The 20,619-nt window shown below is 53.8% G+C and overlaps 1 protein-coding gene and 1 long non-coding RNA gene across 3 annotated transcripts in view; one reads left to right on the top strand and one right to left on the bottom strand.

The window, feature by feature from the left end:
* The first annotated feature begins 4,595 nt into the window (after window positions 1–4,595).
* The window catches only part of CREB3L1 (cAMP responsive element binding protein 3 like 1), a 35,255-nt gene continuing 19,231 nt past the window's right edge, over window positions 4,596–20,619 (top strand). Inside the window, exon 1 of the mRNA XM_049647500.1 lies at window positions 4,596–5,159. Within this exon, the coding sequence (XP_049503457.1) occupies window positions 5,058–5,159 (102 nt within the window). The 5' untranslated portion in view covers window positions 4,596–5,057. The remainder of the gene's footprint in view (window positions 5,160–20,619) is intronic.
* LOC125934160 (uncharacterized) lies at window positions 9,788–19,562 on the bottom strand. Of its 2 annotated transcripts, none has more exons than XR_007461248.1 (5): window positions 19,450–19,562; window positions 16,845–16,958; window positions 15,408–15,464; window positions 10,693–10,809; window positions 9,788–9,925 (listed from the first exon to the last, which is right to left on the bottom strand). It is a non-coding gene; the product is annotated as an uncharacterized LOC125934160 (long non-coding RNA). The 2 variants fall into 2 exon arrangements; XR_007461247.1 differs by lacking the exon at window positions 19,450–19,562 and adding an exon at window positions 18,668–18,750.

Here is a 20,619-nt window from a genome sequence, read left to right as displayed (position 1 = left end):
TCAGTCTCTGCCTTTCCATACCCCTGTCCTTCCTTTCATCCATAGTTCCAGCTCTGCCAGGCCTCAGTGGGGCAGGATTTGCAGGGGAGTGTCCCCAACAACATGAGGGCTCATTGAGGCAAGAGGAAAGCCTGGCTCTGTTGACTTTTCTCCCCCGACTTCAGACTTAGAAAGCAAAGGGGCTGGAGGTTATATGCCTGAATGTATGTCTCTGGGGTTGGAGCCAGTGGCCTGGGTTAGAGAGGCATCCAGAATCAGAGTTGGTGCAGGTGACTCGAGGTAGAAGAAAGAAGGGTGAGTTCAGAGCAGGACTGAGCAAAGCAGGAAGCGGGTGGAGCTGTTCCCCAGGCGGCAGGCAGACAGAGGGCCAAGGGGCGGGCCTGCCTCCAGTCCAAAGATGGGACAGTAGAACAGAAATTCAGGGAAAGCAAAGCTAAAATAATTACCAGGAAAAGGAGTGGGAAGGGAGGCAAGTGTTTTCTTAGTCCTTAAGGAACTTCAGTCTTCAGAGAATTTGGAGAGGGAAAAAATCTATCTTCAAGGTCCTTCTCCAAGGCAGGGTGGCTGGTGATTCACCAGCTGCTGAGGAAGGTCCTGGAAGGCCCTCCCCTCGGCTCCTGCCTCTCCCAAGTGAGCAAAGCCAGTTCATCTGGGGTGAGTGGAAAGGGCCCTGGGTAAGAAGACTGGAGGCCCAGATTTCAGCCCTGTCTCTGCCCCACTGAAGCCGGTGACCTAAGGCAAGCGTCCTATGGCCCTAGGCCTTTTTTCCCTGTAAAATAAAGGAGTGGTAAGTCATAAGCTCTCTGAGCCTCAGTCTTCTCATCTGAGGGTTGGTGATGATAGTAAATCATGTTTCACTGAATATGAGAATCTGTGTCATCAGTTGTATGATGCACCGCTACTTTATGGACATTGAGAAGGAAAAAACAACTATAACACGCCATTGATTACAAGACACACTTTGATTTCAGTGATGTTAAAACGTGCATCTTAGAAGCAATGAATATGATACTTATTTCACAAGCTTTTTCCAAGAATTAAATGCGATAATATAAGTTAAGTATTTAGTGCCTGGCACAAAGCAGATACTCAATAAATGTCAGGTATTTTTATGGTTCAGGGAGGAACAGGGAAGAACCACAGGCCAAGGGGATGGGGAAGAGTGAGAGCCTGGGTCTGAAGCCCACCCCCACCCCCCTGGCAGGGTGCCACCCCAGGGACACTAGCCCCAGCAGGGGGCACAGGGAGAGCAGCCACGAAGTCCATTTTAGGGAACCACAAGAGAACAAAGGGCCCCATCTGTGCCCCGGAAGTCAGCTTAATCTCCAGGATGAATACCTTTTCATTTCTCAGAAGTTCCTGTTAGAGTATGCCAAAGTGTTTTTCCCTTTACAATCCGGGCAAACAAGGCAGGTTTACTTTGGGTGACCTTCTCACCACCACCCAGGGCCTGCCTGCTGAGTGTAAATAGCCAGCCATGCACCCTTCTGGAGGATCCGGGCAGGAGCCTGAAAAGTCTGAGTGCCAGGCTTCCTAAGGACGCAGTTCCTTTACCCCTTCCCAGTCCACCCTCTGACAAGACCTGTCTCCGTATAGGCACATTTGGAAGGTCCTTGGAGAGGACAGGACCCTATGGGTCATTACATGTCTCCTATTTTATAGATGTGAAAACTGAGACCCAGAGAAAGACAGTGACCCTCCAGGGGATTCAAAATGTGGCAGTCCCCATCCAAGATACACACCCCCCCCACACACACACACACACACGCACACACACACACACACCATCCCTGCTCACAGCTCAGCCTGACAAGGAGCCCCTCTCTCCACCTGACCTTCCGTGTCTGGGACAGGCAGGAAGCTTATCTCTGTCCTTTCTCTCCTGTGCGTCACTGCCTGGGTTGGGATATATTTATTCATTTCACTTCACATCTGAAGCAGCTGCTGAACAGCAACAACCAGATGTTCCCGAACCCATAATAGAAGGGGCTACAGCCTGTCCTTTTCTTGACCTGGATTGGGGTGTTTACAGAACCAATCTCAGCCTCCTTCCCCTGACCCTTCAGATGCACAAAAGGGGCCTGAGAGGGGCTGGGTTGTGGCACCAGGTCCAGGGATTGGCAGGGAGGGAGCAGACCCTCCCTGTTGGCTTAGAACCCAACTTTAGACCCAGTAGACTGTCTAATTTCTTCTCCCAGAAAATCAGTAAGAGAGAATAGAGAAGGGATGCACTGCTTACAGAAGGCTTCAGGTGGGCCTTCTAATCTGAACTGGCACAATTCTTTTCAGTGCTGGAATAGCACAGAATCTCGAGCCTCAGTGTGATAGCACATAGCAGGCTTGTGTAGGGCATGGGGTTTCACATTCACCATCTCACTCCCGTGTCAATGCCTGTCCCTCCCAGTCTTTCTCTTCTATTTGCTGTTCTCTCTGTCTGGAATGCTTTTCCTTCCATCTTGCCCCATTTTACCTTTCAGTTCAGGCTTCTGTTCTCAGCTCACACATCGTCTCTTCGGAGAGGACTTCCTTCCCCCCTTAATTGTATCGTACTACTTTATTTCCTTCGTGGTCCTCCCATTATCTGAAATCAGCTTCTTAAATTTCTTCTACCCATTCTTTCCTCCTTCACTCCAGAAAAGTTCTTAATCACTGCTATATCTCCAGTGCCTGGTCTAGGGAAGGTTCATATGTGCTCAATAGTGTCTGCAGAATGTGTGACCAAATCCCCTGCCATTCCCTCCATCCCAGAAAAAAAAAAAATTGATCATGTTCCTACTACGAGACAGGCTCTGCACTGCCCATTCCCTCTCTCTCTCTCCCCTTCCCCCTCCCCAGGATTTCTCCTGGGAGATTCTGCCTCTCAGACCCCACAGTGCCGGAACCAGAATGTCTCCCCAGGATTATTTTCAATGGTTTCCTGGGGTGTTCACCTGGGTAAGAATCAGGAAAGAGAGGACACTCTAATCCTATTTATCTAAAACTATATAATCTTCCCCAATCACTTAAATGGTGCCTCTGTCTCTAATTACAGAGCTGGCTGGGAGGAACACAGGCACAATTTCCAGCCAACCTCAGGCAGAGGGACACTTTTGTTCCTCCTGGGGGCTGCAGGAACTCCAGGTTGGGAACCAGGACCCCAGGCACCTGCTCACCCACCACAGACTGGCATGATGACCCAGCCAGAGACTGCATCCCGCCCCCCTCTCGAAAAGGGATCAGCCACATTCTCAGTGTTGGAATGTTCCCCAGTTGGCCAGATGTGATACATTTGGGAAGCACACCCATGGTCTCAGCACCCTAATTCTACCTGTCACTGTTTTGAGAGTTAACCGATTGCTTTTTGACCCACTGTGTCTGCTCTGAGTTGCATTGCTGGGTGAACCAGTCCCTAAAGCATGGGCTGTATTCTCAGTTTTTCAGGAGCAAGCTCTCCAGGAGGCCTGGGAGCTAATAGTCATGTGACAGCCCGGAGGGTCAGAACCTTATTCTGCAGAACTATGTCAACTGGGTCATGAGATGGAGGGAACGCCATGTGCCTGCCTACCCGCCCCAGGCAAGCAAACAGCTTCTATCTCAGCCTCTGTGTGTGCGCCCACCTTGGCACTGAGAGAACAATTTCGGTGACATTCTGGCTTAACTGCAGTGACATCTCTGCCTCTTTAGGGCCTTTTGGTTCCTGAGTTAATTAAAAGCCCCAGACAGAGAGAACACACTTAATCCTATTAATGACTTGTGGGCAAGAACCAGTGTGCTCAGCCCTCTCAGGGAGCGGCTTTCTGAACCACCTCCATTTGTTCAGGTGCCTGGTGATTGTTTATCAGCCCTTTCAAAAGATTAAGCTGTACTCCTGAGCAAGCCACTTAGGTAATGGATCCAGGGGACCTGGGGATGTTTGGTGACCATGGGGTTGTGCAGCCAGCCACACTTGGCAGGATCCATGCCACTGTTCTTCAACTTATTTCTGTCCTGAGCCATTAAAGAGATGATTGAACAGAAAAGGAGTCCTCGCCTCATTCTGCTGTTCACTGGGTCCTTTCGCACACAGAAAAGCTGGGTACAGTCCTTGCCCTGAGGGATCTCAGAGTCCAATGGGGTCATAGACTTGTGAGCAATGACAGTAACACCTTAGACTCGCCACACCGGAGGTAAGCACACTGTGTCCCTTGAGTATATAGGATACCACCTGCTCCAGCCTGCAGGCCAGGGAAGTCTTCCTGGAGGAGATATGTGAAAATCTCCCCATCCAGAGACCTGCTGAGGGGCCCATAGATGGAACTCCCTGACTGAATTTCTAGCATAAGGGCTGGAAGAATGGCAGTCACTCAACTCCCTCGTGAACTTGAGAGTGGCTGGCAAAGCCTTAACGAGATGCCGAGGTTTCAGGAGCAGTTATTGGCTCCAGGCTAATTTTGCTTCCAGACCCTAGAGATCAGACACATTGGCGAAACATTAACTTGAAGATGTCTCTTTAAAAGAGGAGGGACCATTCCCCAGGCCTCTCCCTCTTCTCATTAATATGAAATTTATCGTGAATATTGATGTGGGGGCGTGGCGCTTCGGCCAGCTGGGCTAACCAGCCAGGGGTTCCCGGTTTCACTGAGAGGAAAGTGACAGAAGCCGTGCAGAGGGAGGCGCAGAGAGAGAGCGGAGCGCCGGGCAGCCACCCAGTCTCGGGGGAGCGCTCAGCTCCCCCACCCCCGGCTCCCACCCTGTCCGGGGGGCTTCTCAGGCCCTCAGCCCCACTCCCAGGCTCCCCATGGAAGCCAGCTGTGCCCCAGGAGGAGCTGGAGGAGGAGGAGTCGGCTAAATGCTCGCGGTGCGCCCGGGGCCCCAGAGCCCAGCCAGCTCCGCGCCTCTGCCCTAAGGCCCCCGCGCCCCCAGCGCCCCCCGCGCCCCCTACCCGGGGCTGCGCCGCCTGCGCCCGCCCCTCCCCGGGGCTTCGCCCCGGACCTGCCCCCGCCCGCTAGCCACTGCTCAGGCAGGAGCTCTGGGCCGGGTGCGCCGCCGCCCTGGAGTAAGGGAAGAGCAGGCGAAGAGGGTCTCCGGAGCCGGCCGCGATGGACGCCGTCTTGGAGCCCTTCCCGGCCGACAGGCTGTTCCCCGGATCCAGCTTCCTGGACCTGGGGGATCTGAACGAGTCGGATTTCCTCAACAATGCGGTAAGATGAAGGGTCTGCGTCCCCCTTCCGCCACTCCGCACCCCTCTTCGCGGCGCGCCTGGGCCCCCCGGAAGGACGGGACTACACATCACTGGGCAGAAGCGGGGGAGGGGGTTCGGTGCAGGGTCCCAGAAGGACACGTGTATAGAGCTCTGAGATTTGGAGACTAGATACCTCGACACCTCCCTAGTCCCTGAACCTGGACCGGAGCCTCTGAGCTTGCGCCAGTGCACACCCCTCCTGGGGGCTCTGTCCGCGGGTACGTTGACCTCCGCCTTCTGGGGGAAGGGGACGTCGAGGCGTCGGGGCCAGCCGATCCTCGGATATGAGCCCGAAAGACACCAGTCCTGCCTCCCCGCCCACGTCTTCTAGCAGTCCTCTACCCACCCCCGGGTTCCGGGACCAGATTGGGTGCAAAGTGGCGGCGCCCCTTCCTGCGCCCCCTTTAGGACCTCGGTGGCTCCGCGGTTGGTTCTCCGCTGGGGGGCGCACGGGGAAGTGTTCGGAAGGCCTAGGACCCGACGCGCCTTGGGGGGCCAGAGCCCTACCCGTGTTGTGAGCCAGACTTGGAAACTTAGGGGTGCTGCTGCGGCAGCCCCAGAGAGTCAGCCTGAGATTCCCCAGGGAGGGAACTAACGCTCAGATGATCAGAGCAGCACAGGGTGATAGTTCAGGAAGAGGGAGATCTTTCCCCCCATCTCTGTGTCTCTAGGTCTGTTTCTCTGTCTCTCTTGTCTCCTTGACTTTCTCTCTCTCCCTGTGTCTTCATGACTGTCTCTGTCTCTGAGCTTGTCCTTCTCCTCTCTCTCTTCCCCTCCCTCCCTAAGGAAACGTGGCTCCTCTCTCTTCTTCCCTCCCTTCCTCCTTCTCTCAGGCTCAGCCCTAAAGCCCTGCTGAGGGGAGGGGCATGGGCTCCGCAACCCAAGAAAATATTGGGTTCAGAAGGGCCTGCTGGGTTGAATCTTGTGGGTCCCCCCCCTCCATGCAGTGAAATGTCAATCCTACTCTCCCCCCTACCCCGCCTTGCTCTCTCTCTCTCCCTCTACACACACACACACACACACACACACACACACACACACACACACCATCTAAGGGGTGCTGGCTGGCCTCTACCTCCTGGGACTAAGATGAACTTGGCCAGACAAGAGCCAAATGCATAGAGACTTCAAGGGTTGTACATCTTGGACTTCCATCTAAATTGTCCCAATTTGCTAGACTGACTGTGGGGAAACAAGCCAAGGGACAGGAACCTGAGTCAGGGAGGCGTGGGGTGTGACGTCTCCCAGCCCTCCATTAAGGAGATCTGGGTCACCCTGTTCTCTGAGGACGGCCCCCGGTCCCAGTCAAAGGGAGCACACTGCTGCACACAGGCCAAGTGGAGGAGGGGAGAGGACTTGTAGTGGGAAGACCTGGGTTCTAGTCCTGCCTCTGCTTCTGCCTCCCCCTGTGAGCCTGGGCCATGCCACCAGCTTTCCATCCTGCACCTCTGCTTCTTCATCTATAAAATGGGGAGGTTGGATCAAGCCTTTCTAAGGATGGTCTGGCACAGATCCTAGGAGTAAAATGGCAGGGACTTAGGGTTCCATACCCCCTTCCTGAAGTTGGTAACAGATACTGGTCAGAGGGAGAGGGGTTTGTTGGAGTTTGTACCCTTGCAGCCAGGGGGGAGTGGTAGAGCCCCCACCACCACTACCACCATGAAGTGCCCTCAGCAGCTCTGAGTAGGGCTTTCTTCTGAATGAACTCTGCCGCCTACAGCCTCTTCCTGCGGCTCCATTCAGCCTTGTGTCCCCAGCTGCTCATCTGGGCCTTGGTCCAGCGCAGGAAAGGAGGCAGGATCAGACAGTGGTATCCAGCCCTGGAACTGGGGAGGGAAAGCCCTGCTGGGGAAACTCCTGACCTTGAACCTAGGCAAGGCCAGGCCAGGCAGGGAGAAAGGAAAGGATTTCTAAGAGGAGAGACCAAGAACTCCTGGGCTGGGAATCAGGAGATTTGGTTCTATAGCTGTCCTGCCACCAGCCAAGTGGGCGGTTCAGGCAAGTGACTTTTCTTCCTCTGGGCCTTGGCTCCTTCATCTTAAAAATGGAGATACAGATCCTTCCCCATAGTGTTATTATAGAGATTTAGTGAGAAAATTAATTAACAATGAATGTAGGAACGTGCCTGGCAGGTAAGTTTCTATAGTTAACTTATTCCAGAAACTAGATGGGGTTGTGGTAAGACCCACTCATCCAGGAGTTGCTGTATGACCTTGAGCAAGTCATTTTCCTTCTCTGGTACCTCCACTTAGATGTCTAAGATCCCTTACAGTTGGGACCATGTACCAACCCTACCCCCCAACGCCTTCTTCCTTCTGCATGAGGATAGGAAAATGTTTCCAAGGTACGGATGGGAAGGGATGGAGTCTGTGTGCTTCTCAGTCTGGAAGATGGAGAATAGGGTATTCATTATCCTTCTTAAAAATCAGATAAAAGCCATAGAGTCATGTGAGAAATGTGTGTGCTCTGTTGCTCCATGCAAAAAGAATAAAAAACTATGCTCACCCTGAACACAACTCTGTCAGAAATACACCTTTGCTTGGACAGAGACAGAATGAATATGCAGTTCAAGTCCAGTGTGCTTGGAGGTGGTCAGGGGTACTTTATTTCTCCCTTTATGCTGGTCCCAGCTTATCTATGTGATTCTCAGAGACACCCCTCCAAAGGGGCTGCCCTTCCTACCAGATGTGGGGGAGGGGGGCTTCTCCTCCCTCTACCTCTCCCACAGTTCCTGATGTGGCCACTGGAGAGCCCTCATCCCCTGTATCCTATATCCTTCACCCCCTGGGCAGGCATGAGGGAGGGTCTGGTGCTCAGAAAGCTGAGATAAAGGGCCAGAGAGAGAACAAGTTGTGTCTCCAGATAGAGACACTAGGGCTGTGTGCATCTTGCCTTCTTCTTCTGGCTAAGGAAAAGGGATGACTCTGGTTTCTCTAGAGGGAAATGGCTCTGGATCCCAGAGATGCCCCAACTGGGAGGGTGTGGGGAGGAGGAAGAGAAGGAGGAGTGCTGTTGTCTCAGAGGGGAGCAGCAGGAAGCTGCAAGGATGTTTGCTCAGTACATTCATTTACCTCCCAGGCCAGGTGTGGGAATGACTGGGACCCAGGCACCGGCCCAGGGGAAGGGGGGTGCGCGGGCTAAGCCAGGCCCATAGCCTGGCTTCTCCTGAGCTAAATAGAGAAACAGAGAACCACTACAACCACCACCCCAGCCTTGGGGGATTAGGGAGATTAGAGAAGTATGTGCATTTGGGTGTTCCTATGTCTGTGTGTGGGCCTTTAACAGCCCCTAAAAGGGGAGGGGTGTGTGTGTGTGTGTGTGTGTGTGTGTGTGTGTGTGTGTGTGTGTGTTTCTCTTTAAATTCTCACCAACAGGAAAGAGGACCTAAGGGCCAAGGCACTCTGGTCTCAGAGTAGAATCCCCTAGAAAAAGGACTAATGGAGGAGCCAAAATCTTAGGGCTCCAACTCAGGAAGGGAGATCTCCCCACCTAGTCCTCTCCCAAAACACTGAGTTTGTTTGGGGTAAGGGTCTTTTGTTTTGTGTTTGTGTCCCCCACTGAGATACAAGCTCCTTGAGGGCAGGGGTTTATCTGTTTTGTTCACTGCAATATCCCCAGTGCCCAGTACAGTGCTTGGCACAAAGGAGGCCTCAGTCAATCATGGCCAAATAAAGGAAAAGGGGCCCAGGCCAGACCTCACATACTTTAAGGAGGAGGAAAAAGGGTGCTTAAGCTCACCTACTCCCAGCCATCAGGATCCTGCAGCCCATATACTGTCTCTGAAATTCAGAAGGGATTTCCACAATTTCCAATGAGTTGTCATTGCCTTGAGCCATCCCCATCCTATGGCATGGACCCCCGCAGCCCCCAGACTAGGATAGTCTATAATGATTTGACCCGCAGCAAATCTGAACTTGTGGCCTAGGCCTCGCCCTTGAACACTGGCTCTGGGGCTTCCATCTTTCCCAGTTTTCTCTTGTTCAGGTTGCTCTGGGACTCCTAGATCCACACTCAGCTTAAAACTAAGTCTCTTCTAGTCCTGCTGCAGGGCCTTTGCATATGCTGTTCCTGACATCTAGAATGCTTTCCCTCCAGTTCTCTCCATCTCATCTTCCTCAATGCAAATGTCACCTCTTTAGAGCCGCCTCCTGACCACCTCAGGTGGGACCTCCTATTTTCTACTTCAGTCCTTTGATTTCTTCACAGCCCTCATTCCAGTGTGCAGACATCTTATTGGCTTATTGTCCATTTCCTCCATTAAGAAAGCAAGCTTGCAAGTTCCATGAGAACAGAGACCCTGTCAGTTCTGTTCATTTCCATAAACCTAACCTGGTGCCGTGACAAAATAGGGGCTTAATGTAGAAAACTCCATCATAAGGCAACGAGCCAAGTCCAAACTTTAAATTGTGTAAAATGTGGAGTTATGTGACTTCAGGATCAATGAAAAAGCAATCATTTTCAGTGGGTCCATACTATTACAAAAAGCACAAAAGTAAAGATTGTGAAACCTTACTACATGCGGCAGACCAACCTGAGAAAGCTCCAGAGGAACACGAGACAGTCACTTCTTTATCCACCGCCCAGAGATAAGAGCTTCGCCCACCTTTATTTGAGATGGGCTCCACACGCAGAACAGAGACAAGTTTTGCATTGGAGTGGACTTTGCTCCATTTCAAGGATTTACTTGAAATTTGTAGAGGAAATTACTTCAGACCAGGGCAGTCCCTATAAGGGAAGGAGAGAATGCTTTTTTGTTTTTTGAAGTTTATTTACTTTGAGAGAGATTGAGAGAGAATGCACGAGCCAGGGGAGGAGCAGAGAGAGGAGAGAGAGAGAGAGAGAGAGAGAACCCCAAGCAGGCTCTGCCCTGTCAGTGCAGAACCCGACTCGAGGCTCGATCTCATGACCCATGAGATCATGACCTGAGCCAAAATTAAGAGTCAGATGCTTAACTGACTGAGGCACCCAGGCGCCCCGGGAGAATTTTTTTTTTAAAAAGACAGGCCTGAGTGTTCAAGAAATGTATTGATAATTCCAGAAGGGGCCCCAGGGTTCTCAGGGTCCTGGCCAGACCAGCCCTGAGGGTGATGGGGATACTGAATCCCACAAAAATTCTGCCTGTACCCCAATCTACTATGAGGTCCCTCAGGCTTCCCTGGACCAGCTGGGACTTTGCTTGGTCCTTCTTCAATACAGTTCTTTACCAAATGGGCATTGAAGGAGCCCTATGCTGGTCACTATGCATGGTGACCTCCAGCCACTGACAGCCAAATGAGAGGAGAGAGAGGGAATCACAGTGGCAGCACCACAGGGCGCCGTAATGGAGCTGAGCAGGGCGGGAGCCTGAGGAGTATCCAGCTGGGGTGGAGGTCACAGAAGGCTTCTCAGAGGAGGTGACCTGGCACACTCCCTCCATATTGGTTCCATCCCCACTGGCAAAGGAGTTTCTGGAAGGCACTGTCTCTGAGATTGGAAAGGAGGGGACCTCTCACCTCTGTCCTCGAGGCAGGAGTCCCATGGAGTGGGTCAAATTGGGAAGAGAACCACCTCCTCTCCCTCTCATTCTCCGTCTCTCCCTCTCTCTTCCTCTCATTCTGGTTCGCACTTTGCTAGGGTGAGAAAAGTTTGGGCTCTCAGATATCAGAGGAGCCCCGCCTTCATTTGCACCTACCGCCATCCTCAGAGCACCATGGATGCCTAGAGCATTAGGGGCAGAGACAGCAGGGTGCCTGGCCTGTGAGAGGAGAGGCCCCACATCCCATCCCATGCCCTGTCCTCATACTCACTCTGGGATGCTGCTCCCCGGCCCACCTGGGAACTTGGACCTTTGCTCTCTGTAACTCCCGGGGCTCCCCAAGAGGGTCTATTTATGTCTGGCCTGGCCTGGCTGCTGTGCCAGGAGAGAAGAGATGAAGGACACACCCATCTTGTGTCTCCCCCTCCCCATACCATGTGCCTCCTGCAAGTCCTGGTACAGAGTCCCTCCCGGAGCATCCCTCTCTGGGACCTGGCTTGCCCCTGAACCTCCCTCAAGAAACCAGCTCCAGATGCTGAAGAACAAGCTGTTCTTCTGGAAGTCTCTGCGCTCCAGGGGGCAGGATGGAGGAGGAAGATTTGGGTGGAGTTAAGTCAAGACCATGAGCATTGCTCTGGCTAGAACACTATGTAACCCCCTCGAGCAGACTAGAAGTCAGGATAAGTGGCAAGGACCCTTGACCAGGATAAGGGAGAAGGTAAGCATGGGGGCGGTCTGGTTCCAGAAAAGCTGGGAGGGGTAAGAAATGGCCCAGAGCTCTGACTGTTGGAGACAATATGTCAAAGGGATTGATTTCCTTGGAGTGTCAGAGGTCCTGATCCCCATGACCTGGACATAGCATATCATCACCAAGGCCAGCTTGACAGCCGGGGCAATAGTAGGCTTCCCTGCTGCCGGGTTCAGTGTGCCTCCTCTCCCAACTCTCCCAGGACAGAGCCCTGCTGTAGCTTCCTTGCCCCTTGGCTCTTGGCCCAGGAGCCATTTCACCCATCCCAGAGAGGCTGACACATCTGGGCTGGGCTGTGTGGTCCAACATAACAGCTGGACGGCAGCAGCTGTCCCCCCTTTCCCCTTCCAAAAGAAAAACAAAAATGAAAGCAGCAAAGGAATAAGGCAGGCTCTTCGGGCCCTCACGGAGAGCCAGGAGGCAGTTTTACAGCAGTGATTGAGGGGGACCTGCTTCCAAGGCAGGCAGGCCCGAGCCTTTGCCCATGTATGTGTCCTCTGCCCCGACTGTCCTCACCTCTCCTCACCCTGTTTCCCTAACTCCCCATGTGACCTTGGGCAAATCACTTCCCCTCTCTGGGCCTTGGCTTCCTCACTGCTGAACTAGACTGAGAATTCTTTGAGAGCAGAGAATGACAGACGATCATTTTTGTCTGTTGGCTAGTTATAGCTATAGTGACCGAGTGCTGAGGAAATGCTTATTTATTGGATGGATGGATGGATGGATGGATGGAAGGAAGGACGGACAGATGGACGGGAGGGAGGGAGGGAGGGGTGATGAATGGATAGACAGGTAGATAGACAGTGGAAGAAAGGACACTTCCACACCTCTAGCTTGAATGGTACTTTTTTTAAAAGTGGATTTTATTTTTTATTCAGGTAGTGAATTTTAACCTAAATTCCACACCTACCTTTCACTTTACCATAATAGCCTCTTCTATCATAAAAGAATATATCACGCACGCATAAAAATTATAAAATATAATAAAATGGATATGTGTGTACTCACCACCTCATTGAAGAAATAGACCCGGCCCTGAATATCTGGAACTCTCAAAGCTGCATGAGTTTGAGGGAAAGGGGTGCTGTAGACTGTGAAACCACTCCACTCTGGGAAGATTCTGAACAGGGATGTCCTGAGACCCCGTGACTACTCCCAGACCCAACTTGTCCAGACAGCAAGTGCACAAGTCAGATAGCGATACCTCAACAAACACTGGGGAGCTGAGCCATATCTGAGGTGGGGTGTGATGGCCATTAATGGTCACCTTTAACTTCTCAGACCTGGGAGCAAATCCTGGCTCTCATCATTTGTCATCCCTGTGACAGATGCCTTAACTTCTCCCAGCTTGTTTTCCTCATCCATAAAGTATGACCATAGAACGTAGGGTTCTTACAAGGATTCAATTAGATAAAGCCTCGCACAGTGCCTGGCACGTAGTAAATCCTCCATAAACTATAGTTGCTACTGCTGGTTTTATTCTGATTGTCAATGTCATGGCCTGAAAGGAAGGCCCCCAGCATTGGACAGCCCTTGGAGGAATGGCCCACCTTCTCCATCCCTGTGATGAGCCCTGGTTGTAGGGATTTTATTTTTTTATCTGTCTGACCTCTTTAGAGCCGGAAGGCTCTTTTGGGTAAAGCAAAAAGATGCCAGACCCCTTCTCAGGGCTCTTTCTGGGCTTCAGGAGAGAGATGGCCAGGGATGAGCTACATCAGGGCCCCAAGGGAGGACCCGGTGCATGGAGTTTGGGGCTGTATATTGTACCTGGTCCTATACTAGGTGTTGGGATGGGGCAGCAGAAAATCATCCATTCCTTCAACAACCCGTGTTTTCATGTGTGCTTAAGAGCACAAGCTCTGCAATCAAGTCTTGGCTTCAAATCCTGATTCAGCCTTTTGCTAAATGAATGAACCTGGAGAAGCTACTTAACTCCTCTGTGCCTCAATTTCCTCAACTTTTAAACGGCGGTGCTAACTTACCTTCTGAAAAATAAAATGATATACCACATGGAAGGAGTTAGAACAGGGCCTAGGACATAAATATTAGCTATTATTATTATTATTAGGCACACTATATCCCAGGCCCTGTGTGACGCCCAGCAGAGGGTTCAAAGAGGAACTCTATCCTGGATCCTACCCTCAAGGAGGTGAAAGTTTATAAGGAGAGATGGGTCCCACTGTCCCTACTTAGAGTTCAAGACATGATATTAGCCAGTGACCCAACAGTCTATAAGTGCTATGGTGGTTCAACAGTTGGTACAGGTAGGCAGTCAAGGAAGGCTTCCTAGTGGAAGTGACATTTTAATTGGGCTTTAAGGATGATAGTAGTTGGAATGAGGAGAGATAAAGGGCAAAGGCATTCCAGACACAAGGATTGGTATAAGCAAGGGCCCTATGGCAATGGAGTTCACAGCAGTTTCGAGGAGCTAGGAGTGCTCATCCAACTAGGATGGAGGGAAGAGAAAGATGAGGGGCTCCATCTATAGTGGTAAGTTGAGACTCATTTATAACAGACCTTGAATACCATTCTTAGGAGCTGGGAGTTTTTTCAGCAGGTGGGAGATATTTCTGAGCTGGACACAATGGTGGTCCCAGCAACTCTGAACTGTCTCAGTGCTAGGAGGTCTAGGGTCCACTAGGAATGAGCTGTCAGCCTGTCTGGATGATAAGGGACCCTCCCCAAAGGGAGAAAGAATTGTGAGCCCTCCCTGAGTCTGGGGCAGCCTGAAGCAGCAGCTGACCCCAGGTCCCTTCTCTCCTCTGACTTCCATCCCGCGACCCGATGTGACTTGCACACTGGGCTAGGAGTACCAGTTCCCATCAGGCTCTATCATCCCCAGCCCTCAGGGCCAGGCCCAAGGCAACTCCACCCTTGCAGAGGAACAGGCTTCTCTCTTTGGAGCTGAGAGCTCCAGTCTGTGAACCATGCCCTTCCTCCTGGCCTAACCCCAGGGCCCTAATGGAGTTCCCCCACCCCTCATATAGCTCAAGACCCTCCACTCTCAGGTAAGCCATGTCCCTGTTGTGCCCAGGGGTCTCAAAGAATCTGAGCCCTCCTTCTGAGGCCAGCCTAGCCTGGCACCTCACCTCCTTGGGCCTTCCAGCCATCAACTGGGACAAGATGCCCAGAGCCCTTTTCATCATCCTCCCAGAGAGGAGGCCCAGCCCTGCCCTCTGCTGCCCCAAGGCCTTCACCCCTTCCTCTCCCAGAGCTGCAAATCAGTTCCACATTCGGGATCTGGCATGCACTATCTGCTCAGAACTTTCCCCTCCCAGTTAGCTCAGGCTCCCATCTCCCCCACCCCACATGGTCAGCCCATGGGGTCTGCAGAAGGGGAAGGACTCCTGCCTTCCGTGACCCCTTTAGAGGGCTGAGAGGGAGCTAGACTATGGCAAGGCACCAGAGGGACTATGGACAGGAGGCCCTCTCAGGGAGAGATGAAAGAGAAAGGGTAGAGGGGGGTGGGGCAGAGGCAGAGCTTGAGCGAGCATAGGAGGGGATGAAGGGTTGGGGGTGGTGAGGGAAGGAGCGAGGTAGTTCCCAGCTCAGCACATTCCTGAGACATCTGGACGCTCTGGAAGAGCCCCAGCTGGCCCGCAAGGCTGTGGCTCCAGCTTCTCTGCTCTGTGATGTCAGGACCCAGCAGTCCCCCCTCCTCTCAGAGTCCCACTGGCCTGAGGTCCACCTTGGGGCTGAGTGCTGGGGTCTCCTCCCCAGACCCCTCACTCTCAGTGAGCAAGGACGAGGCCCCTGAGGCATGGAGGAAACCCCTAGCCTGGAGGAGGGCCTGGGCATGGCGGGTGGAGGCCAACACAGAAGACCTAGGGGTTTGCCCAAGCAACTGACTCAAGGAGATTCCTCTTTGGAGCTGATGCCAGCCCCTCCCTTCTCCTTGCAAGGGAGATAGAGACAGAGGAGAGACTCTGAAAATGGCTGCTTACCTCAAGCTGTGTGATCCTGAGCCTGTCTGCTCCTTCCCTGGCACTCAGTTTTTCTCTCTGTAATAACAAGAGCTACACTTCAGTGAGACCCTTCTCTGTGTGCTGCATTGTATCAAGCACTTTACAAATATCATCTCATGTAATCCTCACGGCAACCTAGTAGTTAGGTAGACGTACCCCTATTTTACAGCTGAGACTGAGGCTCAGAGAGGTTAAGTAACTTGCCCAAGGCTACGCAGTAGGTAGCAAAACCGAGATTAGAACCAGATCTGTCTGCCTCCCTTGCTCTTAATCATTGAACTACATTGTCTCTGTAAATAAGAGGGGGCGGACCTAATGATGCCAGAATTCTTTTCAGCTCGAAAATTGTAATGATTTTTTTTGGCTATCGTGGGGCTCTTCAAGAAGGGCAGGGGCAGGCATTAGTCACACACTGGGTGGGGGAAGGAGAACAGAGGCAATTGGCTTTGAAGCATCTGATGGCTCAGGAGTCTTTGGAGGTCCCCTCCCTCGGAGTCCCAGAGAGGTCCAAACCCCAGAGGCTAGAGCCACAGCCTGATCTCCAGCCGAACCCAGGGGTCCCACACCTTCCCTGAAGGATTGGAGTAAATAAGGAGAGAGAATGTAGCTTCTTCCAAAAATAAAACCTGAGGACAACTCAGACAGGCCAGGACAGCTGAGGAAGCCAGAGGCCGAATGCTGAGTGCACTGGAGAGAGGAAGAGGCCAAGGGAACTCCAGCCAGAGCCGGGTGGCAGGCTCCAGCTGAGGAGGGCCTTCCAGCTGGCCAGGGGCCGGGAGAACAGCTTGGCCAGGTGGCCACTAGGCTCTGTTGACATTCTTGGGCCGAACCAAACCGTGGGGCAGCTCCTCCAGCACTAAGCAGGGGACTGTGGTCCCCAGGTACCTGGTCTGTCTGGGGCTTAAGAACAAAAAGGCCTTGGGAAAAAATAACCTGGAAAATGGGTACAATAGGCCCCACTAGGGAGGAGCCGAGGGAAGGAGTCCAGGAGCATGGAAACTCTGCCTGGAGCAGGAGCAAGCTGGCACCGAAGCGGAATTCAGGGCAGTCATTCCTGGAGGCTCAGCTACAGAAAAAGGGCCTCAGTCCATTAACTCACTGGCACATTCCTTCATTCACCCACTCATTCAGTCCATCGGTCAGTCACTCAGCAAACGCCTGAGCACCTACCATGTGCTGGGACCAATGCTAGGCTTTGGAGATACACATGAGAATTGGACACAACAAGACACAGAAGCAGTATGGCTGGATCGTTTCAAGCTATACTAAGGCACTTGGAAACTATCCTAAGGGCAGTACGGAGTCATTGATGGACACTGAGGAAGGGAGTCACACAGTCATGTTGTGTTAGAAGATCCCTCTTGATGGAGGTGGGGAATGCTTAGGAGACAGATCGGAGTGCCAGCCTTAGCTTACCTTCATAAACAGGGTAGTCGCATCACTAGTCAGAAAGTCTTTTGTGAGCAGGAATTAGGCTTTGTTCATCTCTGTATCCACAGGGCTGGGCACGTAGTAGGTGCTAAGTAAATACTGGAGAAATGCAGAAGTAATGAACAAATGGATGTGATTAGACACCCTTATTCTCCAGAGGTCCCCAGTGCCAGCCCTGGCACTTAGTTGTCAGTGTCCTAAGCTGTCCCACAGGGATCCTCTGGCCACTGCCTATGGACCAACATCTCCAGCAGCCAGACCGTGGGCTGCCGTGCCCTCACTGGGGCCAGTCACAGCTAATCCCAGCCCTGGGCGGCGGCATTCACTGCCATCGCTTCCTCCTGCCCAGACAGCACCTGGCGCTAACCCCAGGGTTGGGCCACGGTACATGGGCTGCCTGGTCAGAAGATGCCAGGGGCTGGCCAGGAACCTGCAGGCCAGCTCTCCACTTTCCTGAGGCATCTGTGGCCTGGGCAGGGAAGGGTTACCAGTGTCAGGAGAGGGAACTGGAGAGCCAGACCAACGGGGCTGGGGGCTAGAGAGAATGCACACACCGTGCCCCCGCCCAGGCCCTGCTCTGCACAGAAGCAGCCTGTGGTGGATGCCAGCCTGCCCTTTCCTCTCTCCCTTCCTCCCTCCAGCACACTCACAGAAAAGCTCTATTCCCATCCTGCCCCTCCTCCAGTCCCAGCCCTCACTGTCCCAGCCCCAGGCGAGCCTGGGGCTCCCAGAGCTCCCTCGCTGGGGGTCATATGACTCAGGCATGTGGGTTGGCGCAGTCAGCATTTAGTTCTGTGGTGGTGTGAGATGTTGTGTGTGTTCAAGTGAGAGCGTGCATGACTACGTCTATGACCATCCCTGGGGTGGCCGTGCATATGTGTGTCTGCATAGGACACCGTGTCTGTCTGATCACGTCTGAGGAGTGTGTCCACTTGGGGCCTGTGTTGGTGCTTGCCAGTGTCAGCCTAGGTGAGCCCATGAGCGTGTGTATGTGCAAAAGAGGACCTGCCCCAGGCTGTACGTGGAATGTGCCCATGGGTGTGGATCTTACAGCGGGTGGTGTCGGAGAAGTGGTGTTTCCTTATGTAAGAAGGAACCCCACAGCCCACGTCTGTGTAGCACATCCACACGTATGCACACACATGCACACAGAGGGAAGCATTTCTGCTTATTTGGACTTGGGCTCTGTGGTGAATAGTTCGGTAGGGGGAAAATATGAAACCTCAGCAGCCGCCGTCCCTGGGCCTGTGGGGAACGGGGGATGAGAGTGAGGTTGGAGGTTGGAACAATGCGCCCCCCCTTAACCCCCCCTGCCAGGAAAGCTCAGGGAGGGACTGGCTCCAGGGACTGGAGAACTGGCTGCATCCCTTCCCAGTCCCCAGGGAGGCCAGGGCAGAGGAAAAGAGCCCATTCTCTGAAGACTAGTTCACTTCACCCTGTCCCTGCCTGCCACCCCTGCCCCAATAGGAACACAGTCTATAACCGATGGGGAAACTGAGGCCTGGAGGAGAGATACCACCTGCCCCTGCCCAGGTCTCAGAGCACAGCTGGATCTTGAACTGGGGGGGTGGGGGGGGGGGAAGCATCCCGAGTCTGAGTCCAGGGCCTTTTCCCCTTCAAAGGACAGCCTTTGATTCCGGCTCTGGGAAAGGGACACCCAAATGCCTGGATGGTGATGCATAAGGACAAGGAGGGCCTGACAACTGGATACCCAGGGGCCCACCTCCCCTCCCTGCTCTCTCTTGAGCCTACCCTTCCCCGTCCCCGCCCCCCCCCCCACACACACACACTCAGGGCACAGCACTGACTCAGACTGGTGGCCCTTCAGCTTGAAATGGGGTCGATTTTCTAGTGACCACGAGGCAAGTAACCGTCCGGGAATGTATGGGTCGGGGGCGGGCGCGTGTGGGCCCAGCCTGCGGGGGAAGGGAAGAGGGAAATGTGAGAGGACTCTCCTCCCATCTCTCTCCAGAGCTCACTCTCTCGGAAGGAATGTCCGGGCTTGGGATTCCCCCCCACTCCTTATCCCACAGCTCAGCCTGGACCCACTCCGGTCTCCTCCCTCCTTTCCCCAAGCACAGACTGAATCAGCGCGGGCCAGGGGAGAGGCAGAAGTCAGGAACAGGGGGTGCAGGCACCACCGGGCTAGGGGCCAAGGGAAGTGAGTGCTCTGAGGCTGCCCCAAGTCGAGGGAGAACCTTCTCCCACACACTCAGCAGACAGCTGCACCCCCAGAGCTTTTCCGTCTCTCTGCATTGACCCCCGTGGGGGAATTACGGGAGGGGAACTGAGAGTAGCTTCAGATGGTCCTATTACCGCCCCAGGAGCGTCCCCACTCGCCACTCCCCGCGACCAGGGACAGAGACCGCGTTGTCCCATCAGTGCGCCCTGTGATAGCACTGTCCCAAGAGGGACGGAAGGAGGTGAGCCGGAAGATCGGTGAAGGGGCTTAAGGACTGGTGCCCGGCCTTCCCTTGGAGCCAGGGACGTCGGGGGAGACCCTCCCTCTCCACTTCCCCCTACTCGCCGCGCGGGGTCAGGAGCCGTGCAACCGATAAGGGTCTTGGGACAGCGGGGCTGCTGGGCCCACCTGGAAGCTCCAAGGAGCCATCCCGGCCTCGGCCCCAAGCGCTGAAAGGGACACACAGCCGGACCTCGCGCTGCAGGCCCTTCCCACGCCCCGGCTTTCGGCGAAGCACGGGACCCTCCTCCGCCTGCGCCCCGCCGCCGCCGCCGGCTGCCCGCAGCCTCCTCCCATTGGCCAGGGGCTCCGCGGGCTCCACCAATGAGCACGCCGGACTCCGGCTCGGGGCGGCCCCACAGCGCGCCGGCCTTAATCTCAGGCCCGCAGCGCGCGGCTGGGGGCACCGGGTCCTTCTTTATTTAAATTTAAAGGGCAGGCGCCTGAGACCTGGCTGCCGGGCTGGGTGCTGCCAGGAGAGGTATGCGCGGGGGTGCTAGCAGGAGAGTGCGATACCAATCTTCCGAGAGGGAGGAGCAGAGAGAGGAGCCGGGGCTGACTGCGCGTGGCCTCCGAGAAGGAGCTTGTATTGGCATGACTGTAGGAAAAAGTCTTTAACGAGGAGGGAAACAAATCATAATATTTCCTTCTCTGGCTTCCCATCCCCGTTGCCTGGCAAGGCACCCCAGAACGCTCACCCCCTACCCCCAAAGAACCCTATCCCCCCTCTGAACGTTGACCCACGACCCCCTGATGTTCATAAATTTAACCCTCCTTCCTCCCCGGGGCAATAATTTCCTTCAGATAGTCTGAAACCTCAGCTTTTAGCGTGTGAATTAGGGGTAGAGCTGGGTGTGGTTGGGGGAAACATGGACATGCTGGAGCTGAGGAGGCCTGAGGTCCCCAGAGTGGGCTTGAACCCCTCCCTCAACATTGCCAACTCTGTGACTTTGGGTAGGTGGCTTTCTCTCTCTGGACCTCATTTTCTTCATTGGCAGATGGGGGTGTGAATGGGAGGTGAGGACCATGGGCTTTCTCGAGTCCCTTCTGCTTCTAATGTATTGATGATATAAACCAACCATAACTGAGCTGCTTTGACAGACCAGGCACCAGATAGAAGAAGTAAGGCTACAAAACCCTCTGAAGGGTTTTGCCAGTCCCTTCTGGCATGCTGGCATGAGCAGGAAGTTGGCCTGGAGGTGATGAGACATGCCCACCATTGCCACCAGAGGTCCGACCATCACATAAGGAAGCCCTGAGCAAAGAGGACCGGGTTTTCTGAGTGTCCTCCACCCCCAC

Source organism: Panthera uncia, chromosome D1 (genome assembly GCF_023721935.1).
Source record: "Panthera uncia isolate 11264 chromosome D1, Puncia_PCG_1.0, whole genome shotgun sequence".
In the NCBI taxonomy this organism is placed as follows: Eukaryota; Metazoa; Chordata; class Mammalia; order Carnivora; family Felidae; genus Panthera; species Panthera uncia.
Note: the sequence above shows the minus strand (reverse complement) of the source record. Positions and strands in the feature narration are given on the sequence as shown.